General features: G+C 40.9%; 1 protein-coding gene and 1 long non-coding RNA gene across 5 annotated transcripts in view; one reads left to right on the top strand and one right to left on the bottom strand.

Moving 5' to 3' along the window:
- The window catches only part of dscaml1 (Down syndrome cell adhesion molecule like 1), a 131,446-nt gene that overhangs the window by 33,349 nt on the left and 73,326 nt on the right, over positions 1-24,771 (bottom strand). For both annotated transcript variants that reach the window (XM_086035041.1, XM_086035042.1), the window contains exons 4-12: positions 17,588-17,734; positions 17,222-17,500; positions 14,429-14,704; positions 14,024-14,323; positions 6,320-6,462; positions 5,838-5,967; positions 2,892-3,170; positions 2,338-2,466; positions 1,126-1,305 (exon numbers count right to left, since the gene is read on the bottom strand). In XM_086035041.1, coding sequence (XP_085891167.1) covers positions 1,126-1,305; positions 2,338-2,466; positions 2,892-3,170; positions 5,838-5,967; positions 6,320-6,462; positions 14,024-14,323; positions 14,429-14,704; positions 17,222-17,500; positions 17,588-17,734 — 1,863 coding nt within the window. The remainder of the gene's footprint in view (positions 1-1,125; positions 1,306-2,337; positions 2,467-2,891; positions 3,171-5,837; positions 5,968-6,319; positions 6,463-14,023; positions 14,324-14,428; positions 14,705-17,221; positions 17,501-17,587; positions 17,735-24,771) is intronic.
- LOC147144971 (uncharacterized) lies at positions 12,594-23,026 on the top strand. Of its 3 annotated transcripts, XR_015087384.1 has the most exons (4): positions 12,594-12,777; positions 17,304-17,535; positions 17,656-17,763; positions 19,604-23,026. It is a non-coding gene; the product is annotated as an uncharacterized LOC147144971 (long non-coding RNA). The 3 variants fall into 3 exon arrangements; XR_015087383.1 differs by having other exon boundaries at positions 12,594-12,773; positions 17,656-23,026; XR_015087382.1 differs by having other exon boundaries at positions 17,656-23,026.

The following is a 24,771-nucleotide window of genomic DNA, read 5'->3' as shown; positions in this document are numbered from 1 at the left end:
CACAGCACATGATTGAGGTCTTGTGAGTGAAATTTCACTCACATTAGTGACGGGCTCACTTGTGGTGATTATACAAACTCCAACAAAAACACAACAATAAATTCTGTGGTGCCTTGAGGTTTCATTTGTTTTGTGGTCACACTCATGACTCAAACACTCATATCCAAAATGTTCTCTCACCACTGAAATGAAGTGAAAGGCCACTAATGTAAGTCTCACAAACAACACAGCAAATATTTCAACTTTTTTGAATTGGAAAAATAGCGCTCTGTTATATTGTAGTTTATGAAAACACGCAGTAATGACATAATCAAATATTATGTAAAGAATTAAAGAGCTTTTGCTTCAATTCAATGAACACCGTGTCACACCTTGTGTGAATGCCTTGGCAACCCAGGGGCTGCATAATGCACACACACACGACTGTATATGGAGCCGGTCAAAACTCATATGTTAGCCGCAGTGATATTAGTCATTCAGTCAGTCTTCACAGATGCTAAAGAATACATGCCTGTGAGCATCGATATATCATCTGTCTACATGTGTTGCCCCAATGTTTGCATTGAAATAGCCGTTGCTTAAATGGTTGTAAAACCGCAACACTGAGGCTATTTTTAGTCTGTCTATGGCAATTTGCATTGTTTTTTAGCACTGAGCTAAACTGAGCTATCTAACGCAAAGGTATGAGGTTGTCTTAAATAACATGTACTGTAATTCATTTTGCTTTATGTTTAGTGTGACAATAAACTTCAGCTGGGAGTGGAAAAAAACAGCTTGAAGTTGAAAAAACCCGTGTCACTCGTATCTCAAGGCAACACTTTACTGTACATATAAAAGTGTGAAAGGTTAATTTTGTAGGGAGACTAAGAATTGTTCTTAAAAGTCAAAGCTAATATCCCTCAAGTCAATTAGATTTTTAACATTGAAGACCTGCAACTGAAGTCTGACAAAGTATTGGGTATTTAAAAAAAAATGTAGCCTACGAGGGACAGGAAGATGAACGCAGAGTATTTTTTTCGGAGGGAGAGAGGTTTCTACTAGCATCATGGGGTTGTGGTAGTCTTCTAAGGGTACTTTTGTGGCCAAGTAATTATACTATTAGGCAATAAGAGTTGATATACTCACTCTTAACAGTGAGCGCCATGCTCTTGCTGATGTCGGAGCCCACCCCGTTGGAGGCTTGACACAGGTAGAAGCCACGATCCTCCTCCAGGACATGGCGGATGAGCAGCGAGCCGTTGTTCATGATCTGTATTCGGCCCGTCAGAGGCACAGGGTGGTACTGCTGTGGGTTCCCGATACCCGCTGAGCCAAAATACAGCAGACAGAAAGAAAGGGAGAAATGGATTGAGGTTAGAACGCTGGGACCTGCCACCACTTTAACTGTCTGGAAATCGATTGCAAGAGTTAGTATACACAAGATATTTGACTGGTGAAAATTTGAAATTGCAAGTGGGATCAATGCATGTTTAATTCTGTGACTGTGGGAAACATCCACACATGTTACTCTACAAGGTTTAACTTTATTTTATTCTATGCTTCTACGTCCACTTTTCTCAAACAATTCTCACCATTCCAACTTCAACATATTCCAAAAATTCACAAGATGGAAGGTATTATTTTCCCCTTCTTTTCTTTGAAAGTTTTCCCCACAATTTGAAAATTGTCCCCCCCAAATTCCCCATTAATTTCTAATGGTACATTCAACATAACAGATTCACATTGTTCGTAATTAAATTTATCAATGTTCAGCTCATTCAACTCACCTTGGGAATGATTTTGAACATAGTGAAAATTCCCGTATATCGAAAACTCAACATTTTTCACCAACATACTGCACATCACCAATATCATTCCACATCACTCCATATTTTTCAATATCATGAATATCATTTCATATCTTTCAATATCGTTCAATATCATTCCATATGTTTCCACATGTTTCCATTCAGTATTTCAGAATTCACAGGTTAATTTTTCCAGAAATTGTATTTTCCAGTTAATTTGGTTCATCTATTATATTGGTTTTACAGAGCACAAATTGAACTTATTTAGAGAAAGGTCCAGGTCAAACCCTTAAAAGGGTGTAAACTGTCCCCCAAATACAGTTTCAACTACTAGATTGATTGTGTCCTTTAATAATACAGTGTCATTCAAATGTGCTAATAATAATATATTCCTATTTTAGCCTAAGACTTAGCACACACCAAAAGTGAAAAGTAGAATACATTACACAGGCACACTTGCACAATCATTCTCTATCGGCAAAATACATGCAGGTGTGTCGCATGTTGGGGGCGGTGGTTGCAAAAGAAAGTTAAGAACGTGATTTTATACCTAGTGCACTTTTGCCGTGCTTCCACATGACCTTGGGAGGTGGGTATCCATCAACTGAGCAGTTTAGAATACCTGACTTCCCGTAGATTCCGTCTTGGTTGTTGGGCTGCACCACAAAACGAGGTGGCACTGCGGGGAATAAATACAGTTTTGGGTACATCATTTACTGATATCAATATAATGAAGTTATTTGATTCTTTTTCTGTATTTTTTTGTGTGTGACGCATGTAAAAGTACAAGATAAGGTATACATTGTGTGAACGGGACTATGCAAAAACTAGTCAAACACTTTCAAAGATTTTGTACAGAACTTTTGAAGAACTTAGTAACGTTTGTTGGCTTTTTCAAAATATTTTCTTTAAGCACTAAGAATGATAAATTCTTGCTCAACTCTTAACCAAAACTGTTGAATAGTCAAGGTAACGTGGCTGCTTTATTTGTCCCAATGGAAGCTATGGTCAGTGGGTGTATTTAAAGCTGTTTAATTTCATATTGATCCAAACTTAGATGATTATCCTTGGCAGAACCCCTCTCTGCTTCTGCGTCTTCCTCACCTGTGACAGTGAGCTGCCTCTCAGTGCTCACAGTGGCAGCGTCGTTGCTGGCGATGCAGGTGTAGTTGCCGTTGTGCTTCAAAGACACCTTAGAGATCTGCAGGGAGCTCATGAACTCCTTGGTGTCGATGGTGATGCCCGACGAAGGCACGATCTCCTGGCCGTCCTTGCGCCACGTGATGCGGATGGGCATGTCTCCGGACGCCACCACGCAGGCGATGTACATCAGCTTGCCGATGGAGGTCGGCGGAAAGTCAAATGGCTGGATCAGCGGAGGAACTGGGCGGGATTACAGTGAATGAATGCGAGGGGAAAAAAAGGTGTGGAGAAGGAGGGAAGAGAAAGAGTGACATGACGTATAATAGTGATGGCAGTGTGTGATGAAAACACGGAGTCGGGACAATGCAAGGACAGGCAACAGGGTGAAATACAGGGCAGGAGGGTGGGAGACGACAAACAGGGGTAATGGAAATAAAGGGAAGAAGAGAATCAAACCGTTTGATGGTTGTTTAAATGAGCAGGGTGAGCAAGAGGTGAAGACAGAGATTCAAAGTCAGATATGAATAAGTGAAGGATGGAATATAGCGAGAGGATGTGAAGGCAGGATATGGGGAGACGTGCCGATTTGGGAATGTGGGGGCATTGAAAGGACACGAGGTGGAGAGTCAGCGGTGTGTGGGGTAGAGGTGGCATGAGAATGAAGCAGAGAAGGGAGAGAGATAGTAGACAAAAAAACATAGTTTGTACATTCACCTAAACTGTCAAGCCCTCCCCACTCAACACCCGTTTTTACATTCCCCCGAAGCTTCTAAAACATTTTCGCCTGCCTATCTACGCCCACTAGCCGATGATGCGCCTGTGCCCCTCGCCAACCTCTCCACTCCAACACGGCCTGCCCTGATAAAACCAACCCATAATAGCTGCTCTAATTAGGGCCCCATCCACAGGGGCAGAATGGTGTTGCTATGGAGACCGATGGAGGTGATTCAGATTTGGGGAGGGTGGCGGCGGCGGGGGTTACAGCTGAGACATCTGGGGGATTTAATCTGGACCTCATTAAAATTCATCTAATTAAATCAGAGACATGACGAGCACACATTCACACGCCTGCACTTTGCAAACGCACGTACGCAAACACGCAGCACCGCTATCTTCCAACACGGCGTCCAGACAAAACGCACAATACGTACACAACGATGCTGCTGCAGAGGGTGAAGTGAATAAAGACGCAAGGTGGCAGGTAGAATCCAAACACATCCACCACACATTTACAAATGTGTTTGGCTTGCTCTCGCACAAATCCTGTTCAATAGCACTCGGGCCCCATCCCAGGTAATTGCTGAGTGGATGCGAGAGCACACTTGTCCACTCCGTCCCTTAACCAGGGATTATTAGAGGCAACGCATACATGCTTTATTCTCTTCCTGCTTTACTCACAACCTTTTCTACTCTACAATCGCACTACTCCTTACGCATAATTGTTCCCTGTGCTCTTATGAGTAAGAGCCACATGAATAGTGACAGTTTACTTCTCTATACTGAAATGTCGCAAAATTCTGTGCGTTTTCAAACACTGGAATACTTAAATCAGCATAATACAGTGGTGCCTTGAGATAGAGAGTTCATTCGTAACTCAAATTATCTTTACCCATTGATATGAATGGAAATGTCATTCATCTGTTCTAGCCTCCCACCCTAAAAAAAATCGCCTGTGTGGTTTTTAATAAGGAAAATAGCAGTCTATAATATTGTACCAGGGTCCAAATATGTAAGCCTTTAACAAAATATTATTTTCATGTAGTTACTTTTTTACTTTTAAGTTTATTCAATAATGATTAGTCAATTTAAGTGGATACAACCCTACATATTGAAAATTTGATTTTATAAAGCAAGAACGTGTTGCTTTTATTGTATTTATTCATGAAGTTTGAACTGGCCCGGTCAGGCCAGCATCAGTGACCTTCGGGTGGCCTGACGGGCCATTAAATCCAATGTGAAGAATTAAACAGTTTGTGCATTATTATTATTCATTTAGGCACCTTCTGTTATGCGTGGCTTGGCCACCAGTGGACAGTATCATAGGAGTTAGTTGTTTTTTTGCAGAGGATAAAGAATATATGCCTGTGAGAATTGTTATATGTCTATGTGTTGCTGCATAGTTTCTAATATATTTTGCCTACGGGTTTTAACACCGTTACATCTCTGATTATTGCTAGCCCGTCAAATGGCATTTTGCAGTGTGTGTCCGCATTAAGCTAAGGGACCTTCCGAAGTTATGTGGTTGTTTTAAATACACAATGTAATACTCTTTGTCAGAGCTGGGCACTTGACCCTTTTTTGCCTGTCCGTCATCCGTCCGCGACCTGGGTACCGCCGTCCTTATTCATAAAAATTATCGCGCGTAGTTATCCACGTCCTTTAAAAGCACTTCCATCCTTGCACTCTGTCGGTCATAAAGGGAATATTTAAGATTGAGTAATTATGCAATACTGTTGCGTTTTATTGCAAAACCTTTGCGTTTTAATTTAAGACATTTTCATTTTTTATAAAATAATAATTGCAAAATAATGTAAGGTTATTTTAAGAGGAAACAAAGACTTCCACTTCTGGGTCGTTTCAATGTATACGCTGGTAGAGATTTTTACGGTCTAAAGATGTCCCACAATGGACATACTCACATCACACGTTTATGGTAAGGGCACCTTTATTCACAATTCTTAGATTGTCCGGCTCAGATTCAGAAAACAGGTCAGCCATGATTGGTCATTGTGAGCAATTGCGATGTCATTTTCAGTCGACAGAAGACAAAATGGACCCCCCAGAGATGGCTAAAAATATGATATGACTTTTTATATGAAGTCCTACTAAATTCTTGTTAGAAGAAGCTTGCACTTTGTCTCATGTGACCGCTGAAGTAGGGAACTTAGATGGAATGACGTGACTCACCTTTGACTGTGACATATACAGTCTGCTTGATGAACAGCTGAGGTTGTATGAGCACACTACAGATGTACGCCCCCTCGTCCATCCCCTTCTGGACATCAGTAAGCTTCAGGGTACCGTTTTCGAACACCACCTGCAAAGAGTTACATAATGGTTAGCGCCTTGGCCAAATACAGCCAAAATTTGCGCTTCCTTTTTATAATTCTAATGTTTGAGTTCAAGGTTGTAATGACTCAAGGCAATCATCATTTTTTTTCACAAGCATTATTCTCAACTACTCAACTAATTTCACTATATTTGCTTTCATTAAACACCATTTCCTAAAATTAGGATACAATGTGCAGTATTAGAAAACCTTGTGATCAGTTCAAAATAACTCAAAAGTACAAATATGAAGTTAATCACCAAATTAGTCTTTGTTATGCAAAAGACAGAATAGAACTGTGGCCGGACAGTGGGTATTTATACAGTATGGCTGACATCACCTGACGATGGTTGTCAGGAAGCAGAAGCCCCTCCTTGTACCAGTTGATGGAGTAATATGGGTAGCCGATCACTCGGCAGTTTACAAAAGAGCTGCGTCCTGCCACAGCTGTGATGTTCTTCATCGGTCGAATCCTCGGATTGCCTGATTAACAGAAACACGAGAAGGGCAAGGAGATAGAGAAAGAGACAGAGAAAGAGAGAGAGAGAGAGAGAGAGAGAGAGAGAGACAGACAAAGAGAGAGAGAGAGAGAGAGAGAGAGAGAGAGAGAGAGAGAGAGAGAGAGAGAAAGATTTGATCACAGGAAGAAAAGAGAGGAAAAGAAGCTCATTAGTTGATGGTGCCAAACTTAGTCGTGGAATTTTTGGAGGGAAGGAGTTACAGGGGGAGGGTGATTAGGTTGTGGGTAAGGGATGGACAAGGGGGACAAGAAAAGAAAGAGAGAAGTTAGAATGATCTTGACTGAGTAAAGTTTTTGCCACACCAGATGCTTGGACTGGTAGCATTCCTTTTATGCACTATATTTTATGCGTAGTGCGCAGTGTACCGTTTGCTAACACAATTGTCCCCAGAGCTGGGCAATCCATCCCTGGGCCGGACTGGTCGGACCCTCCGGCCCGGCCGGATGCACATTTTTGAGGCAGAGGGGGGGTGAGGGGCGACAAATATAAAAAAATGGCAGGACTAAGCATGGTGGATTTTAGTCCGGCCCACTAATATCACATAGCTCCACTACTGTCTTAATAATATAATCACCACAGGAAATATATTTTTTCCATAAGCGTTTCATCATAGTCTCCCCTATCACTATCAGTCTTAATTTACACATCAAATTGTAACCACAACTTTCATTCTGGAAGTACTCTTTCAAACCCCCTTTTGGGCACTGTACAGTATTTGTCACTCAAAACCAAGCTGAGGCAAACAAATTCTTCAGTAAGTTCAAATTCCAGTGAAGAATAAGACGGATGGTACACCCTGAATGGAACAATATGCCGTTATGGATCACGTTTTTTCGGTTTTGCAATTTACTTTGCATTGGCGATGTTTGTACAAGCCAGCGTTATCCTACTCACAGATAACTATCCGGCTACAAAGTGCTACTTATAGACGCGGTCATTTGCACCAGCGGCAGATTTCAGACACAAAAATTTGAAGATAGACCAACTTCAGTCAAATCTATGGTGAATTAATTACGGTTTCATCACTGAATACGGTGACGAGGGCATGTGTACACAAAGTTCCTACATCTTAAAAGAGAAGTCAACCCAAACATATGTTTTTCAAGAATATGTCCTATGCAGGCCTACTTGTTGAAACAAAGCATTTTGATAAATATTGCATTTGTGGAATAAGAGTTAATCCACTCGTTTTAAACCTAAATCTCTAAGGACGGCCATTTTGTCACTTATGTCGACTGAAAATTACATCACAACTGCTCAGAGCTCAGGTAACGACCAATCACGGCTCACCTGTTTTCTGAAGCTTAGCCACGATTACTACTGTATATGTATTAAAAGAAATGTCAAGACTTTTTAAGGATCGGCAGGTACTCTGACAATGTTTTACTTGAATTAAATTATATTATTTGGTACTTAACATAATGCAGTTCTTTGCTGACAAACTAAATAATGACATCATTATGAGAAAGAAAAAAGTTGTTCTCTTTCTGCACAAACTTGTCCACCCCGAGTTGCTTAGACTTAAGCCATAACACGCATCAGTCAGCCCATTCACAAACACATGATGTGAACGCCACTCGAAGGTTGCTGTGGTCGTGATGTTAAAGTACCTTTCGATAGAACGCCTGTATTGGATCAAATTACATAGCGCAGTGTACCAAGAGCTATAAATGGTAAGTGGTTGTGAGACGAATATAGATAGACTCAAGCAGCAAACAATTCAGAGAGAGAGGAAATGTGATTCGAGTCAGTAGAGGACAACAGCGGGCATCTCTCAATCATCGTACACCTGTTGACTGAGCTTCTCTTCTTCCAGTTCATCTTATGTACATCTTTGTATTTGTCTCCTTTCCACTCCTCTTATACGCCGCCCTGCCTCACACTCCCCCCTCACGCACTCCTCTCCATTTCTCAGTGTGTGCCGAGCTTTGAAGTTGCAGCTTTGACGAGCCAAAGATGTATTATTCAGCAGCACCGTCTCGCGAGTACAAAGACGCACACTCACAAAAACACACAGATGATATACAGTATATCCACGTGTATTCTCAACAATGACTGTAGCTGTTGGCCCCCTGACTGGGATAAGTTGAGTGTATCCCATTTCTGTGAGTGGGTAAGTACCACTTTTCTTTAGGTAGGTCTATGCATGTGGGTGTCAGTTTCTGTCGCCCCTGAGCTGAAGCGCTCTGGAAATGCAACTCAATGTAACTGCAGAGATTATTACGGCACGTCTCTTTGGAGAAAACTCTCCTGTCGCAACGGCGCATTTCACCAAAGGAGGGAAAAAAAAAGCATGAGCGAGAAAGAGAGAACAGGACAACGAGAGCAAGAATTGTAGACAGGGACGCATCCATGTCCATCAGGGTCAGTCATCATCCTGACAGGACCGGTCTTGTCACCAGAATTTACCATCACTACACTGGCACTCCTCTTCTCTCATCACATCTATCTTCCGGACAACCATCTGCTTCATGCTCTTCTTCCTCTCTTACAAACCACATGTTTAACGACACTCCATCCATCTTGGAATACATTGGGCTCCGCATTAGGTACACCTACACAATCTAATGAGAGCCAATGCACAAGTTCTATCGAAAATGATTGTGTGTGTGTGTGTGTGTGTGTATATATATATATATATATATATATATATATATATATATATATATATATATATATATATATATATATATATATATATATATATATATATATATATATATATATATATATATATATATATATATATATATATATATATATATATATATATATATATATATATATATTAGGGCTGAGTCGTCACAGTTAAAGCGTTAACTAAATTTTATAACTCGTTAAAAAAAACAACAACCTCACTTTACTCAGCTTCATTTACTCAGCTGTTCTCTGCTCATTTTGCAGCTAAACTTAGAGGAGAGTCATCGTTGCGAAGATGGACCTTTATATAGTTTTACTTTAAAAGGTTGTTCAATGGCTCATTGGAGAAATCCCAAATAATTTGCACACTTTGCGAAACCAAATTCAAATACCAAGTTGTACGTCTTTGGTGTATCATTCAACAGTTGTATTTTAGAGGAAAAGAATCGTATCCAAGGATCAAAGAAAGTTATTAGAACAGTCTTTGAATCGAAAGAGACTTTTTTTCCCACAATAATTCCAATAATTAAAGTAAATATCTGTTCCAAGCTTCGTAAAAAATTGTTATTGAAAAATAGGATTAATCGCGATCAATTATGACAAATTTTGCAATTAATCTATTAATCCGCGACCAGCCGAGTTTCGTGCGGCGCACCGATACAATCCTCCGTCGCGAATCTGGGGGTTGCTGACGTTGACGTAGCTCACAGTGCTCCCGTCGGAGTGCGTGTACTAAAAAATAGACAGATATTCAAAATTGAATATCTGTCTATTTTTAGACAAAAATTAGTGAAATTAGTTGAATACATTCCAGTAGGCCAGTTTCCGTAAAAATCGAGGCGTAATGCTGCGCTGCAGAAGGAAAACCCCAGGCATTTTAATAATTACAGACCTGTAACAAACTTACAATTTTTAAGATTTTAGAAAAATCGTTTTTTTTCCCCCAATTGGATATTTTTTTTGAATACAAATAATAGTTTTGAGAAATATCAGTCATTTAGAATGAACCATAGTAATGCTCTTTTGAGGATTTTAAATGATATCAGGTACATTGCAGATGTGAAAAAAGTCACAGTCTTGATACTAGTGGATCTAAGTGCTGCTTTTTATGGGTTAGCGTTATGGTTTGAAAATAGACTTAAAGGGGAAGTCATCCCTAAATGTTTCTTTAAAAGAATATGATCTATGCAGGGCCGCTATTCTAAACACGGCTTTCTGATTAATATTGCGTTTGTGGAATATGAGTTACGCAGAAAAATCCATCGATTTTTGTCCATCTCAGTGGCTTAGCTTCAGAAAACAGGTGAGCTGTGATTGGTCATTACGTGAGCCCTGCGCAACTGTGATGTCATTTTCAGTTGACAGAAGTGACAAGATGGCCACCCTCTGTACAGCTGTATATTGCCGTGTCTCCTGATGACACAGGGACCATTGATACTCTTTTAAATTGGATTTTAGATATTAAGTCATGGATGGCAGAGTATTTCCTACAGCTCAATCAGGACAAAATTAAGGTTTAAGGTCACAGAGAGAAACTTTTACCAAAATTAAGATGTTAAACCCTCACAATGTGTGAATAACCTGGGCGTCATTTTTTACTGTGAGCTCAGTTTTATTCCTCATATTAAAAGTGTAAGCACGATCATTTTTTTATCATCTGAAGGATATAGCCAGAGTCTGCCGTTTCTCTCCCAGGCTACCACGGAGGTGCTGATGCATGCTTTTATTTCCTGTCGTTTAGATTATTGAAATGCCCTGCACTTGGTCTTCGCAAAAAGAATATTTTTAGTATACAGCTTACAATTACTCCAGAACTCAACACGGGTGCTGACAAAGACCAGAGGGCAGGAGCACATTACACCAGTTTAAAAATCTCTGCATTGGCTCCCCATGTGTTTGGTTTTTAAATGTCTTAATTGTCCTGGGCTATCTTATTTATCTGACCAGCATTTACCATATCAACCCTCACGGATCCTGAGGTCCTCTGGCACTGGCCTTTTAATTATGTATTCCTAGAGGTGAGAACCAAAACACACGGTGACGCTGCATTCAACCATTTTAGTCCACAGCTATGGAATAGCCTGCCAGAAGACATCAGGTCCACAGAGACTGTTGATATTTTTTAAGAGGATACTCAAGACATACCTTTTTAGTTGGGCTTTTAAATACTTTCTTTTACGCTTTTAATTTATTTTCATCTAATCTTACTGTCTTTTAGTTCCTAGCTTTTTACTGTTTTGTCTTTTAGCTTGTCTTTCAGTTTATTCTGCAGGTTTTTTTTTTTTAGCTTTTAGCTCTAGTGTTTCCTCATGGGGGGCGTCCACGCTGGGAGGTGTGGCTGGCCTTCACACGGCGGACGCCCCCTTGAAGACTCCTTTGGCCCAGGGGTCTGGGGACCTCTGCACCATGTGTAGGGTCAATCTGGGCCAGGGGTCTCTGTGATGGTGGCGCTCCCTGTGGCCATGGGCTGTATTTCCTCTCAGCATGAATGAGCTCCCATTGGGTACTTGTGCCTTGCCATGTATTTTTTAACATAGTTTATCGGATTGTGTGTGTTTTATGCATGTGTGTGAGTGCAGGCATGCTTGTGGATATATATCTTTGTGTTTTGTCAGGAGGGGGCGGCGGGTCTTCTTTTTATGTTGTATCTTGCATGTTTTTATTGCACAGGACTTTGAGTTGCATTTTTATGTATGGAAAGTGCAATATCAATAACATTTGATTGATTGATTGATTGATTGATTGATTGATTTAAACGCTCCAACCTAAAACTAAAATTTGCATGCAGATTCATTTATGCTCATCGGCTGTTTTTTGGTATAACTCATGGTTCCTAGACCTTTGAGGGATTGATACTGCTCAACACGCGCATGCCGGACGTCCGTCACGAGGGCAAACCCCTCGGATTGAAATATCTTGATGGCGGCGCCGTCGCAACGTCAGAAAGCGTTTCCAATAAGAGAAGGGCCGGCAAGCGATTTACTGCTATTTTTTGCGGCATGAGGACAATGGAGGAAGCCTAAGTGCATTTATTGTATTAACAGTGAAAGATACATCTTGTCTCCTCTTGATTTTCTTTTTTAAAATGAGCAAAGATTGGGCTTTCTTTTGTAACAATGAAAGATACATTTATAAACCAGTGGGTAAAGCCTCACTACTTACTTCCTGGTCCGCTGCTATGTCAGCACTTCCAAATATGGGCATGCTGTTGTGCGTATGATAAAGAGATTGTCCGAACGTTGCAATGGAACAGATCGTATATTCGGCAAAGCGAGGTACCAGGTACGTGTATTTCATGCATGCACTTTGACGCAAATGAGATAGAGGGAAAACACGTTTAGTAGTGTTGCCTACCAAGTTCACTTTCAAAATGGGAGGGGGAAAAAAAGAGCATAACAAAATTATGAAGTTCAACACAGGGCGTTAGGGCTGCTCGATTAAACGATTTTTAACCGAAACCAAATTTTCTGGATAAAACGATGTTAAAAACGTTCAAAATGGCACGTTCGATTTTTTGATTTTTATGTACCTAAGCCACCGTAGTTTCCTCTGCATTTCCGCTTCCTCCCACGAGCGTACAGTCCGAAACAACGACAGCATCCATGGCTACCGGCGATTCTGCTATTTGCTCAGGCAAGTGAGTGTTTGATTAATAAATCGGGCTAAAATAGATCTGTAGTGTAGTGTGTGCCCCACATGTACACTACAACCCGTGAGCAAGTTACTCGACGTCTGAAAGGCATCCCTGTTTTTCTCCTCTACAATGGACCTCTGGTCCAACCGGACTATGAATCCGTAGTTAAGCTTGACAGTGCATTGTATTATTGAGTGACAGTTTTGCACTAATCATTGATTTATGTTTAAGTAAGACCAGGGAGGAAGGTGAAAGGCTAGTCACTAGCTGGTTGGCAAAATGACTTGCTGACAGACTGTTTTGTTTACAGACTTGACCATCTGCCTTTTCTCATGTTGATGATTTCGTATCAGATGGTATATGCACTTTCTTCTTTCATTATTGGTTTAATTAAGAACAGATCTAAAATCTATTGTGTAAGTAAAATGCTGTTAATCCCAATGGATTTTTCTGTGTATTAATGTAATTGACTGGCATTTTGAGTTTAAATAACAGCCATTCAAAAAACTTCATATTTAATTATTTTTTATTTCACAAAGAAATCGTAATGTAATCGTAAAAATCGGGTTTGAGAGAAAATAATGGCGATTTTCTTGTTAGGCAAAATCGAAAAGCCCTACAGGGCGTTTTAACAGTTTTTGTTGGATGTTATGGTAACCCCACTAACAAAAAAAAAAATAGAAAAAGTTTATGTGCACATATTTATGTGCATACATATGTATAATATGGCTCTTTGCAGTAACAATTTAAAAATGTTGACTCTAGTTTGACCCCGCGACCCTTGTGAGGAGAAGCGGTATAGATAATGGATGGATGGATGGACTCTAGTTTGAATAAATGAATGCTTTAACTCGATAATAGTCATTCTTATTAGAAAACTGAACAAAGCGTAGGAAATTACACTTTTTAAATGTAATTTCATTGCTTAATCGACAAAATAATCAACAGATTAATCAGTTATTAAAATAACTGTGAATTGCAGACATGCATGTGATGATCTTACTAATGCCATATTGGATGTAATAAGTGGTTTAACCAGGGGTTTCCTTCTGGTACAAACCTCAGGAAGGGGCGTTATAACGATAAAAAGATCACTTGAGACAACAGGAATAGAGAGAATACATGTATAAAGACAGAGAGAGAGGTAAAGAAGTTGGAGGGTAGAGGACAGGGTACGGGTCGGGTTGGGGGTAGGGGTGAGGCCGTTTGAAGCCTTGAGTATGGCTGATATTGAAAAGTAGACAGGCACCTCTTACGTTTATGCGCGCTTGGTACTCGGCGCTACCGGCCGAGTTTCGTGCGGCGCACCGATACAATCCTCCGTCGCGAATCTGGGGGTTGCTGACGTTGACGTAGCTCACAGTGCTCCCGTCGGAGTGCGTGTACTGACTGGCTCGCACGCGCGACAGGTCACGGGCCACCGGCTCGTCGTCCAAGGTCCAGGTGATGGTCGGCGGAGGCGCTCCTTTGGCAGTGCACATCAGGGAAAATGGCTCGCCTGGGACTACCACCTTCTCACTGAAGGAGGCCACTATACGTGGTGTCCCATCTGAGGAAAATAGATAGATACTCTATTCACCCCAAACCCTCAAAAATAATGTAATGTGTCCATTCTTCCATATATGCACGCACTAATGCCTTTGATCAACCTCACCTTCCAGCAGAATAATGGAGAAGTCTTGGGCAGTCTGGGCCTTGCGTGTGGCAAAGCACTGGTAAGCCCCTGAGTGTCTTTTCTGGGCCGCAGAAATGAACAAGGTCTCGTTGTGAGCACCTTGGATAGAGAAGTGCTGGTCAGGCAGGACGGATTCTGTGTTCCGGTACCACGACACGGTATAGTGAGGAGAACCCTGCACGGCGCAAGACAGGATGACCGTGCTGCTGATGCCCGTCTTGAGGTTCTTGGGGGACAAGGTGACCCGCAGGGGCTCTAAAGGGGGAAGATGCATGAAAAGAGAGAGAAACGGTATTCACAATATTTATCTGGCTAGAGAGTAAATCCGTATTTCTGGCTGCCTAGAAAAGTGGGCTTTAGCTCATCACTAGGGCCCAACCGATATGGAGTTTTTAAGGCTGATGCCAATTTTGATACTTGGATAATTTAATGCAAATCAATTCATTTAAACATATCTAATGAATTAAATAACTTGTATTTTGGTCCCTTAATGCTTACAACAATAAAGACACGTAGAACATTTGACTGTTTTACATCACTTTGTCCTTTAGTATAACTTTACAACAGAGAGAAATCCCTGCAAAAATCAATTTGCCTATTTTTTTTCTTATGGGGGGGAATGTTTGAATTGTCTTTGTCTTGTGTTGTAATGTTTTAATGTGTAAAAAGAAAAAAAACAAAAGTCAAAAACTGGCGACAAAAAAAAAAAACAGCCAATTTTAGAAGAGTTAATATCAGCCCGATGATTAGTCTGTCGGGCCTTCATCATGGTAGAGTTTAGATAGCTAAATATTCAACAAAGAATAGAAATGTGCCAACAATTAACAAAAAACTATTACAGCAATGGAACACTTCTGACATTTCTGTGTTCTTTATTTTTTTATGTGTGGCTGTTTATTTACTACAAAAAAAATCCTGCTCCACCAATTAAGTACCACACCAAAGAAAAGGTGCAAAAAAGCTGTACCATTTTGACAATTATAATACCAAAGACTGTATCGAACTGAGCTGAAAAGAGAGCTCATGTTTTGCACCTTTCAGCATCTTTTGTGCCTGCTCGTATGTGTTACTGTGCGTCTTCCATTGTTTTGTATTCTTCTGTGTGTGTGTGTGTGTAGGTTGAACCACAATGAAAATCAGACAGAGCGACATAGAGGCGGAGAAAATGTCAGTGAACAATAAAGCAGCTGGTGTTAGGTGCTCTGGGCTCCTGACTGTGTGTGTGTCTGGGTGCAAGTGACAGTGCACGTGCACGAGCTGACTCTCTTTATAAGCTTCTAGCTGGTGTGTGTGCGCGTGTATTCTGGCTCCTACTGTATATGCCGTGTCACTGCATGTTTGTGGGCTGTGTAGTGATGTGCCCTGTGGCCAGTCTGCCCAATGCCCATTGACTTTCCCATTCCTACTTCCCAACCCCCCAATGTCCTCCTGGCTACTCTACAAGTGTGACAGCTCCTTCGCCAGTATCAACTTCTCACATGGACAAAAGTATCAATGAAATCATGGGCTCAACTAAAGGACATTCTTTATTCCATATTTGCAGCTCCAGTTTGGGGGGAAGGCCTCTTTCTGTTTGAGTATGACTTTAAGCAGAACACGGTCCATAAAAAGGATTTTGGAAGGTTTGGATGAGAACTGTACTTTAATCTCATCAAGAATCTCTAAACTAAAGTAGATGCAAGGGTTAAGAAAGTAGCATAGTAATGTGTTTCTTTTTGTAGGATGTAACACATTCGTTTAACTAAAGTGGTACCTTGAGACCAAGCTCAACTCAAAACACTCATCTTTCAAGTCATCTTCCCTCATTGAAATAAATGGAAATGCAATTAACCAGTTCCATCTTCCAAATAAAAAACAAATCCGTTGTTGACTTGTGTTTTTGCCTCAATTCAATGGACATTGTAAACGGGCCTTGGCTACTTGGGGGCAGTATAACAAAAATGCAATCATGCAGAGAGGATTTTATCCCTCAGTAATCAGTCTATCCCTCATAGCAACTTTATTTGTTCTTCGCAGAGGACAAAGAAAATTTGACTCAAGTATTGTTATATTATCAGTTTATGTGTGTCTATGCGCCACCAATTGTGTTCAAATTTACGTTGTTTAAAGTGGAAGTCAATCCAAACATATTTTTTTTCAAGAGTATGTTCTATGCAAGCCCACTAGTTGAAACAAGGCATTCTGATAAATAAGGAATAAGAGTTAATCCACCCGTTTTTAGCCATCTCTGGGGACGTCCATTTTGTCACTTCTGTCGACTGAAAATGACATCATAACTGCTCAGGTCTCAGGTAACGACCAATTACTGCTGACATGTTATCTGTAGCTGAGCCGTGATTGGTTGTTACCTGAGCCCTGAGCACAAAATAGCCGCCCTCTGAGATGGCTTGAAAAGGAGTGGATTTAGCTCCTTAACTTACATTCCACAAACGCAATATTCATCAGAATGCCGTGTTTCAACTAGTCGGCCTGCGGGGAACATATTCTTGGAAAAAAAAAATGTGTGTGGGTTGATTTCCCTGTTAACGGGTTATAACACTGTAACACCAATGCTATCTGTTAGCCTGTCTATGATTTGCGTTTGTGTTTAGAACCCACCTTCTGTCCCAACCTGTTTGTACTGTCACTGGACGGCTTTTCAGTCACAGTATGTGTAATTATTGGGCCGCTTAAAAGTCAACCATTATACAAAGCTCTTTGGTTGGTCACAAAGAAAGGAATTAAAGTGCGCTCATGTGGGGGCCTTCAAAATACTATTTTTGTGCTACCCACCTATGATGTTAAGGTGACCTGTCACCTCCTTGGAGCCGAAGCTGTTGGTGACCTCGCAGATGTAATTGCCGCTGTCTTCCAGCCTCAAGTCCGAAATCGTGAGGCCCGTGATGCGGCGTGTCCAGCGGGAGTCTGACGGCAGCGGCCGCCCATCCTTTAACCATCTGATGGTGGGGTTCGGGTAGCCGGATGCAATGCAGGGCAGCTCCACGCTGTGCCCTACCTTCACCTCACCCGACTGGAAACTGTCCAGCACTGACGGGGTGGACTCCGTAGGGTCTGAAGGGGCGATGCAGGAAGACAACTATTATATGGTACTCACTTAATGTTTCCGTACGAGATGTGCCTGTTGAAAATGTTGCATACCCATAACAGAGAGCCTGGCTCCATTGCTCTGCCGAGTTTCACCACTGTACTTGTGCTTTGTGATACAGCGGTAGGTGGACAGAGCGTCTTCCTTCTGCACCTCTGAGATATACAGAGCTCCAAATGAGGTCAAGAAGAAACGATTACCTATGGCAGACAGGAGAAAGGAGAGGAGGGTACATTAGTTGTAGTCAGATAATGACTTGTATTCATTCATTTTCTACGGCTCAACCGGTTCAGGGACTTCAACATTTTTTTTCCAGTAAGCACACACGATTAGTCTATGCCAGGCACAAAGGTACCACAGTATATGCGTGGTAGAGTGAAGACAAATCATGGGACCCTGTTTTCATGCAAGCACAATTCTCGGGTCTAACTGTGCACATTGGTGGAGATTTCTTTCATTTAGTATTTTCGTAGACACGCGCAAATTGAAATGTTTGCACCATTGTGGGACTGAATATAGTCACTTCATTCCCAGCCAATCGAAGCGACTCCTCGCATTCCTTTTAAATTCAGCACAGGAAAGAGATGTGCTCTATGTGGTTGACCCATAATGGACTTGCTGGAGTCCATGCAGGAGATTGGCAAGCGCGAAGTACGTTTATAAGGAGCAGCAAGATCTCCACTAGCGGATGATGTAAAGTTAAGCGTGAAGTGTAAATGTGAAGTGGGGACTTGGAGACCGATTTTCACCCTCGATCGTGTGTCTGTGTGTGACAACCTCCGCCTTAACACGCACATCTCGGTGTGTGTCAGGGGTGCTTTTAAAAGTATATTAAAGACGATAATAATTATCAATTCAATGAATTGATTTCTACAATGATTCAAAGGGATTGATGGACTACGTTGTTATATTTATATAGCGCATGAATGAAATACATGAACATCCAACACACATATCAGCAGAGCGCAGAAACGGTCTTATCTGCACTTTGATCAAATCTACCAAAATCACGTTACACCACCTTCACCACAACTTAGACCTGGTTTTAGGTGGTCTATGGTCTAGTCTATTTTCCCTCACCAAATTGTCAGACGCGCCGGGGGGCGTGTAATTAGAAAACGCCCTTGGTCAGCCAGAATGTCCAGCGCGGTGCAGTGCGGTCTGCCAAATTCCCAAACCCAGTAAAGTAAACATGCCTGGGCACGAAAATAAAGAAGTGCTAGTTTTTACACTGAGCACATGTGCGCCTGTCTATCAAAATAGAGCCCTCGATGTGAGAGTACTACTCCATTACGAGTGAGTCATACTACTAATATAGCACCTGTGGTTAAAGTCAGTTTGTTCAGTAGCAATGCTAACTTAGTATTGCTTGCGCTGCTACTTGTTGAAGCTGGATATGCGTTCTCAGTGATTATTCATCCTGACTTCGCACTGATACAACCACATGCCATTATACATGGTCACGTTTACAGGGCACGGCTCTGGTCAGACACTCAAGGGGGCAAGGGGTTAGTGAAGTGAAGCTACATTCAAATCTCGCTAGCAGTTTTAACACTGCAATCTCTCCCTTTTTAATCAATCAGCAGTTGGAAATATTGCTAGCAATTTTAACACCGCAATCAGCAGTTGGAAAGTCCTTACTCTTTCTCCCTGAATCTTTAATTCCTTGTCTGACAAAGGCATTTTGGATCTATAATCTCAAGTCTACGCATTGTGGGAGCAATGTGGGGAAGAGCCTTTTCTAATTCAGCATGGCTGCACCCCAGTGAACAAACAAGGTCCATGTATGCTACTTGGATGAGACTTTTTAGACAAAATACAAAAGGAATTGTGAGCCAGCAGGCCGTCTGTCAGGTACAGCAATGGAAAACTTCCAAAATGTTCCTCAAAATGAATGAACAAAACTTTTCAACAGCACACTTCGCAATCATGTTCAAAGTCATCCCAGATGCTGCTCTATACTTTTTATTGTAGTATTAAAGTGTTTTAATATTCTACATATTTATTATGGAGGGGTAGAAAAGGATGTCAAACTGACTATTTTCGTTTGTTTGTTTTGTTAAGTACAGGTAGCTGACACTGATGAGAGGTAATAGGAGCGTTCACATCGGAGTGGCATCGTCGTGGGCGTATGACTCATGAATGAACAAAATCCTCACTATGGCAACAGTCAAGCTGCCCACCACCATTCACTGTCAACAGGACACTCTAATTGCATGAAATATATTATTAAATTCTTACCAGGGGAAAAAAATGAATCCTCCAATGAAAAAACAGGTCTTTTTTGCGCAAGTCGTATTATGAAGGATACTGAACTTTTGGCTCTTGGTGTTTTTTTGCTGTTTATACCGCCTTTGTAAGACTCTTGGAAAACTCTCAAGAAACCCAGATTTCAAAAGGAATAATAAAAAAAAATCATGTAAAAGAGCCTACCACAGCACTTAGCTAAACACATGAGAGCTTTTAACATGTCCCATCCATCCAGAGAGATATGCACCATGGAGAAAGATAGATGAGAAAGAGAAGAAAAAGAGACCAGGGGAGTCATTGTAGGTGTTAATAATTGATATGTATGCATGTGTGCGTGTGTATGTAATATGGTAACTGCATATTAGTGTCATTTTCACTGCAGTTCTGGCCGTGATTCATTCACATGCCAATAAAAAAGGTGTGTGGGTGTGTGTGTGTGCGTGTGTGTGTGTGCGTGTATATGTGAAATGGAAGAGGAGGGGAAGAGAAAGCAACAGAGGGGAAAGATAAGGAGAGTGAATTTCAGTGTTTGATTCTTTACGGTTGCCTGACTGCTTTTGTACTCCATCCTAACCCCAAAGGGTTATTTTAGACAGTGCACACTTCAGGCTTTATTGTAAGTTGCACATTGTTTGGTTACGCCAATGTGACTGTAAAGCGCATGAGAGTGTGTGTGCATGTGCATGTTTTTGCTGTTGTTTTGTTTGCATGTTCCTATCTCTCTTTACAAGGCTGATAAGAGGAGACCTTGGTAGAAAATCCTTGGTGGATTGACTGGCTGAAAATACAGTGTATGACATATGCATGCTGTTATTTACACACACACACAGGCATACATGGAGGTGCTCCGGCTTACTCTCAAGGCCTACAAACATTCATGTTAGTTTAAATGAAGTGTGAATGGTTGTTTGTTCATGTGCCCTATGTTTGGCTAGCGACCAGTCCAGGGTGCACCCACCTTCTGGTCCAAAGTCAGCTGGGACAAACTCCAGCCCTGATAAGGCCAAACATGGAACAAAATGGATGGATGGATGGATGGATGGATGGATGGATGGATGGATGGATGGATGGATGAATGGAGAGGGGGATAGACATAATATTAATCAATCATTAACTCATTTTCTGTCGGAAGAACTCAACATGACATCAGCTATAGGAAGTTAAACTACAGCCACAAAAAAACACTGCTTGGACACAACTCTATTTACAATGCACATCCACCACACATATCAGCAGAGCGTAGAATCTGTCTGCCTGCGCTTTGATCAAAGCTACCAAAATCGTGTTACACCCCCTTCGCCACAACTTAGACCTGCTTTTCGGTGGTCTAAGGTCTAGTCTATTGTCAGATGCACCAGGGGCGTGTAATAGAAAATGCCTGTGACCAATGAGCTGACGGCACATTGATACGTATAAGGATACAGAATACGCTTATCTTATTGGTTGAGATGATCTTGCTTGCTGTCAATACACTATCTGTGACCCCTGCACGATGTAAGTCGCGCATGTGCAGAAACTCAGCCATCTCATGCTCGCTAATTACAGCAACTACACTCTGTCTTGCTCAACGTTCTACTCTGCAGTTGTCAATGACAAACCGCTCCTCAATGCAGTAAGATCTCAGAGGAAATATAAATGGAAAAAATGGGCTGTCTCCACATAATTGAGCATTGAGCTGTTCATAAGTTACAGTATGAATGTTCTGAAGAAAGCAGGAAAGGTTTCTGCTTGAGAGGTATTAGTTTTGATAAGTTAATTTTGTTAGTCTGTATTCAAGTACATTTCTGGATAATAATGTTTTAATGTGTTCATATCATTCAAAAATATGCATCTTATTGAACTCAGGTTTGAATAGTTAAAAAGTGTTTCATCCACCCAAAAAAAAAAAAAAGCGGACAAAAAAAAAATCAAATCAAAGGCAATCAAATCAGTCGTCCCTGCTGATGAAGTGTCCCTTATTTATTTTTCAGGGAGTTGGCAACCCTAGTTGCGGCTAGGTAGGTAGGTAGGTAGCAAGTACACTCTAAAAACAGTTGTGTTATTTCATGAACCCAATTTTTGGATTGTTTGTGTTAGGTCCAAATTCTGGGTTACTTCTTATAAATTAACCCAATTGCTGGTTCAAATTAACTATATATTGGGTTATATGCCAGTAATGTTTTATGTTGGGTCAAAAATCAACCCCACAGGCCCATACACAGGTGCCAGATGTACACTTGAATTAAGTATGACTGGCGGCCATGACAGCCACCAACGTACTGTTCATGTCTACACACGCAGCATCGTGGTCAACGACACTTTTGACATTTGGACTCCTTCATTTATCACACTGTTTTGGTAAGTACTTCACACATTGTAACCTTTTGAAAACGAATTGCTTGTAACTGAGCGTGTGTGTTGGACAGGACGAGTGCTGGAATCGTAAAAAAAAAAAAAAAGCCATTAGTCTGCTGCCATTGTAGGATGTGATACTTCAAGAACTGTGCTTTCTCCAAATAATGTTCCATATTAACTTTATGTGTTTACTGTAATCCACAGGAACATTTCTATGATTACCAGGGTGGTTCTGGTTACCTTGCTTGGAGATTGAAAACTGTTGAGCACAACTCTCCTCAAGAGGTCAATATTTCTCAATACACTTTTCAAGATGGACCCACAACTCATCACAGCCCATGTGAAAGTGTGAAGCAGTTGTCTGGTGATGACCGCAAGGAAGCAATGCTTGGTTTAAAGAACTGAAATAAATTGTATACTGTACCCTTTTACAAAAGTATCTATCTTATGCGCTGATTTGCATTTCCTGGCTGACAGCCAATCGGAGTGATTGTCACTGACATCACTTTGCAGACTGCCGTTGGTGTCTTATTCATTCAATTCAAATAGCACCATGACACAAAATATATGACTTTGCCATAATACTAAACACTATTTTTAGAAAATAGTTATTTTTGACCCAACTGTTTTTAGAGTGTAGGTAGGTAGATTAATAGTTGGCTAGTCAGTCAGTGGCTCTGCGACAAATGAAAGTTTTTGCCAGCATCTTTGCAACATTTTGCAACATTTAACAAACCCAGATGAAAACACAAGATCCTATTTGTTGGCAAACATTCACAAGTATGCGCCGCTAAGTGTAGATACCAGCTTAATATGTGCCTCTTGCTTTTCCATCCTATAAATTGATTCAGTTAAAAAGTTAATTGAACACAGCCAGGCGGCAGACATGACGATTCGGCGCACGCCATCAAACCCCAGACCCATTTGTGCATGTTTTTTTTGTAGCATGGTTAAAAAGGTGTGTAAATGTTGGATGGCTTGGTGGGTAACACAGCTGATTTTGGACAGAAGGATTGAGGTTCAAATTCCGATCAGGGCAATTGGTAAGACAAACACATGCTTGGTTCATTAACCTGGATAAAAAATGGGTGGCTGTAAAAACAGTGCCACATATATCATATATATCAAAAGCTGAATGTCACTTATTCCTTTGGTTGTGCAAAATATTCCAAATGTAATTGACTCAGAATTAAATCCACTTAATGTAAAATGATTGTGACAAAATTGTCATTACTTATTACTTAATATGCGAAGTTGTATTGAATAAGCATTGCATTTATTCAATTAAAGATATTGTGTAGAATTGTCTTCCATTTCAATCCATCCAATTGTACCAACTGAAAATGTTGAGTTAAATAGATATACAGTACGTTTCCTGTAATTTCTGTTTTTTTCAAGATAAGCTGTTTACTAGTATTTTCCAAGTAAACTGAACAAATCCGGGTTTACAGTAGATAGCCAGAAGTTCACACACACGCACGTTTCTATGTGACTGTTGTACACAGCACTAAAGGACGTAAAATGTAATTTTCAAGCCTGCCCTTTGATTTCAAACTAGGGATTAAGTCTTACAGGATAACATATACTTGGCAAGTGGAACTCGGTATAAGACACTGCTACACCGTGTCACAACATGCAGAGAAAGACAGGCCGTGAGAGCGGCAGGAGAAGTGGAAGAGTGGGAAATTCAAAGGTGGTGAAGAATGGGAAGAGAGAGAGAGAGAGACAGAGAAAGAGAGAGAGAAAACCCTGCTTGCTAATAAACACATTATTAGGAACTGGAGCCTTAATCAAATAAAAATCAGAGCGAGACTAAAAGGTAGCTAATCATTGTTCAATCACTGGTGAGTGGTGTTCCACATGAGGCTATATTGTCCTAGTGTCCATGGCTTGTGCGTGTATTCTGTATGGTGTGACCAAATTACAATGAAAATCAAAGTCCAACAGACATCTGAAAATGTATAAGGGAGTATTAAAGTGGTAATTAACCCAAACATATTTTTTCAAGAATATGTTCCCAGCAGGCCCACTAGTTGAAACACGGCATTCTGTTTAATTTTGTGTTTGTGGAATGTAAGTTTAGGAGCTAAATCCACCCCATTTTAGCCATCTCAGGGGGCGGCCATTTTTGATGTCATTTTCAGTCAACAGAACTGAGAAAATGGACGTCCCCATAGATGGCTAAAAACGGGTGGGTTAACTCTTATTCCACAAACGCAATATTTATCAGAATGCCTTGTTTCAACTAGTGTTGCTTGCATAGAACATATTCTTGAAAAAAATATGTTTGGATTGACTTCCGCTTTAAAGTCACATCGTGTGCAAATAGTTTGTATTGTTAGGAAAAACAGCTATTATGAGACCCCGCCCAAAAAAAGAAGTGAATGATTCCCTCACAAACGAACATTATTATATGTGTAAAGGCAGAATTGGAGATCTGGCTCCGGTATTGGCTCTCATTAGTGAAGCCCTTTATTGTTATTGTGGCCTGTGGTGACTTTACCAGCAGTATTAATTGATGACCATACACCGCTTTTGAGCTAATATTTGACATTCACCTTCCATACACTGGAGGAGGCGACCCGGCAGGTAAAGAGGGCAGCAGATGGAGATTGATGAAGGGAGTCAGAGGGGAGATAAAGAGCAACATGTG

This window comes from Filicampus tigris, chromosome 7 (assembly GCF_054856515.1).
Source record: "Filicampus tigris isolate MCC_2025a chromosome 7, RoL_Ftig_1.0, whole genome shotgun sequence".
In the NCBI taxonomy this organism is placed as follows: Eukaryota; Metazoa; Chordata; class Actinopteri; order Syngnathiformes; family Syngnathidae; genus Filicampus; species Filicampus tigris.
This window is presented reverse-complemented; position numbering and strand designations above follow the sequence as displayed.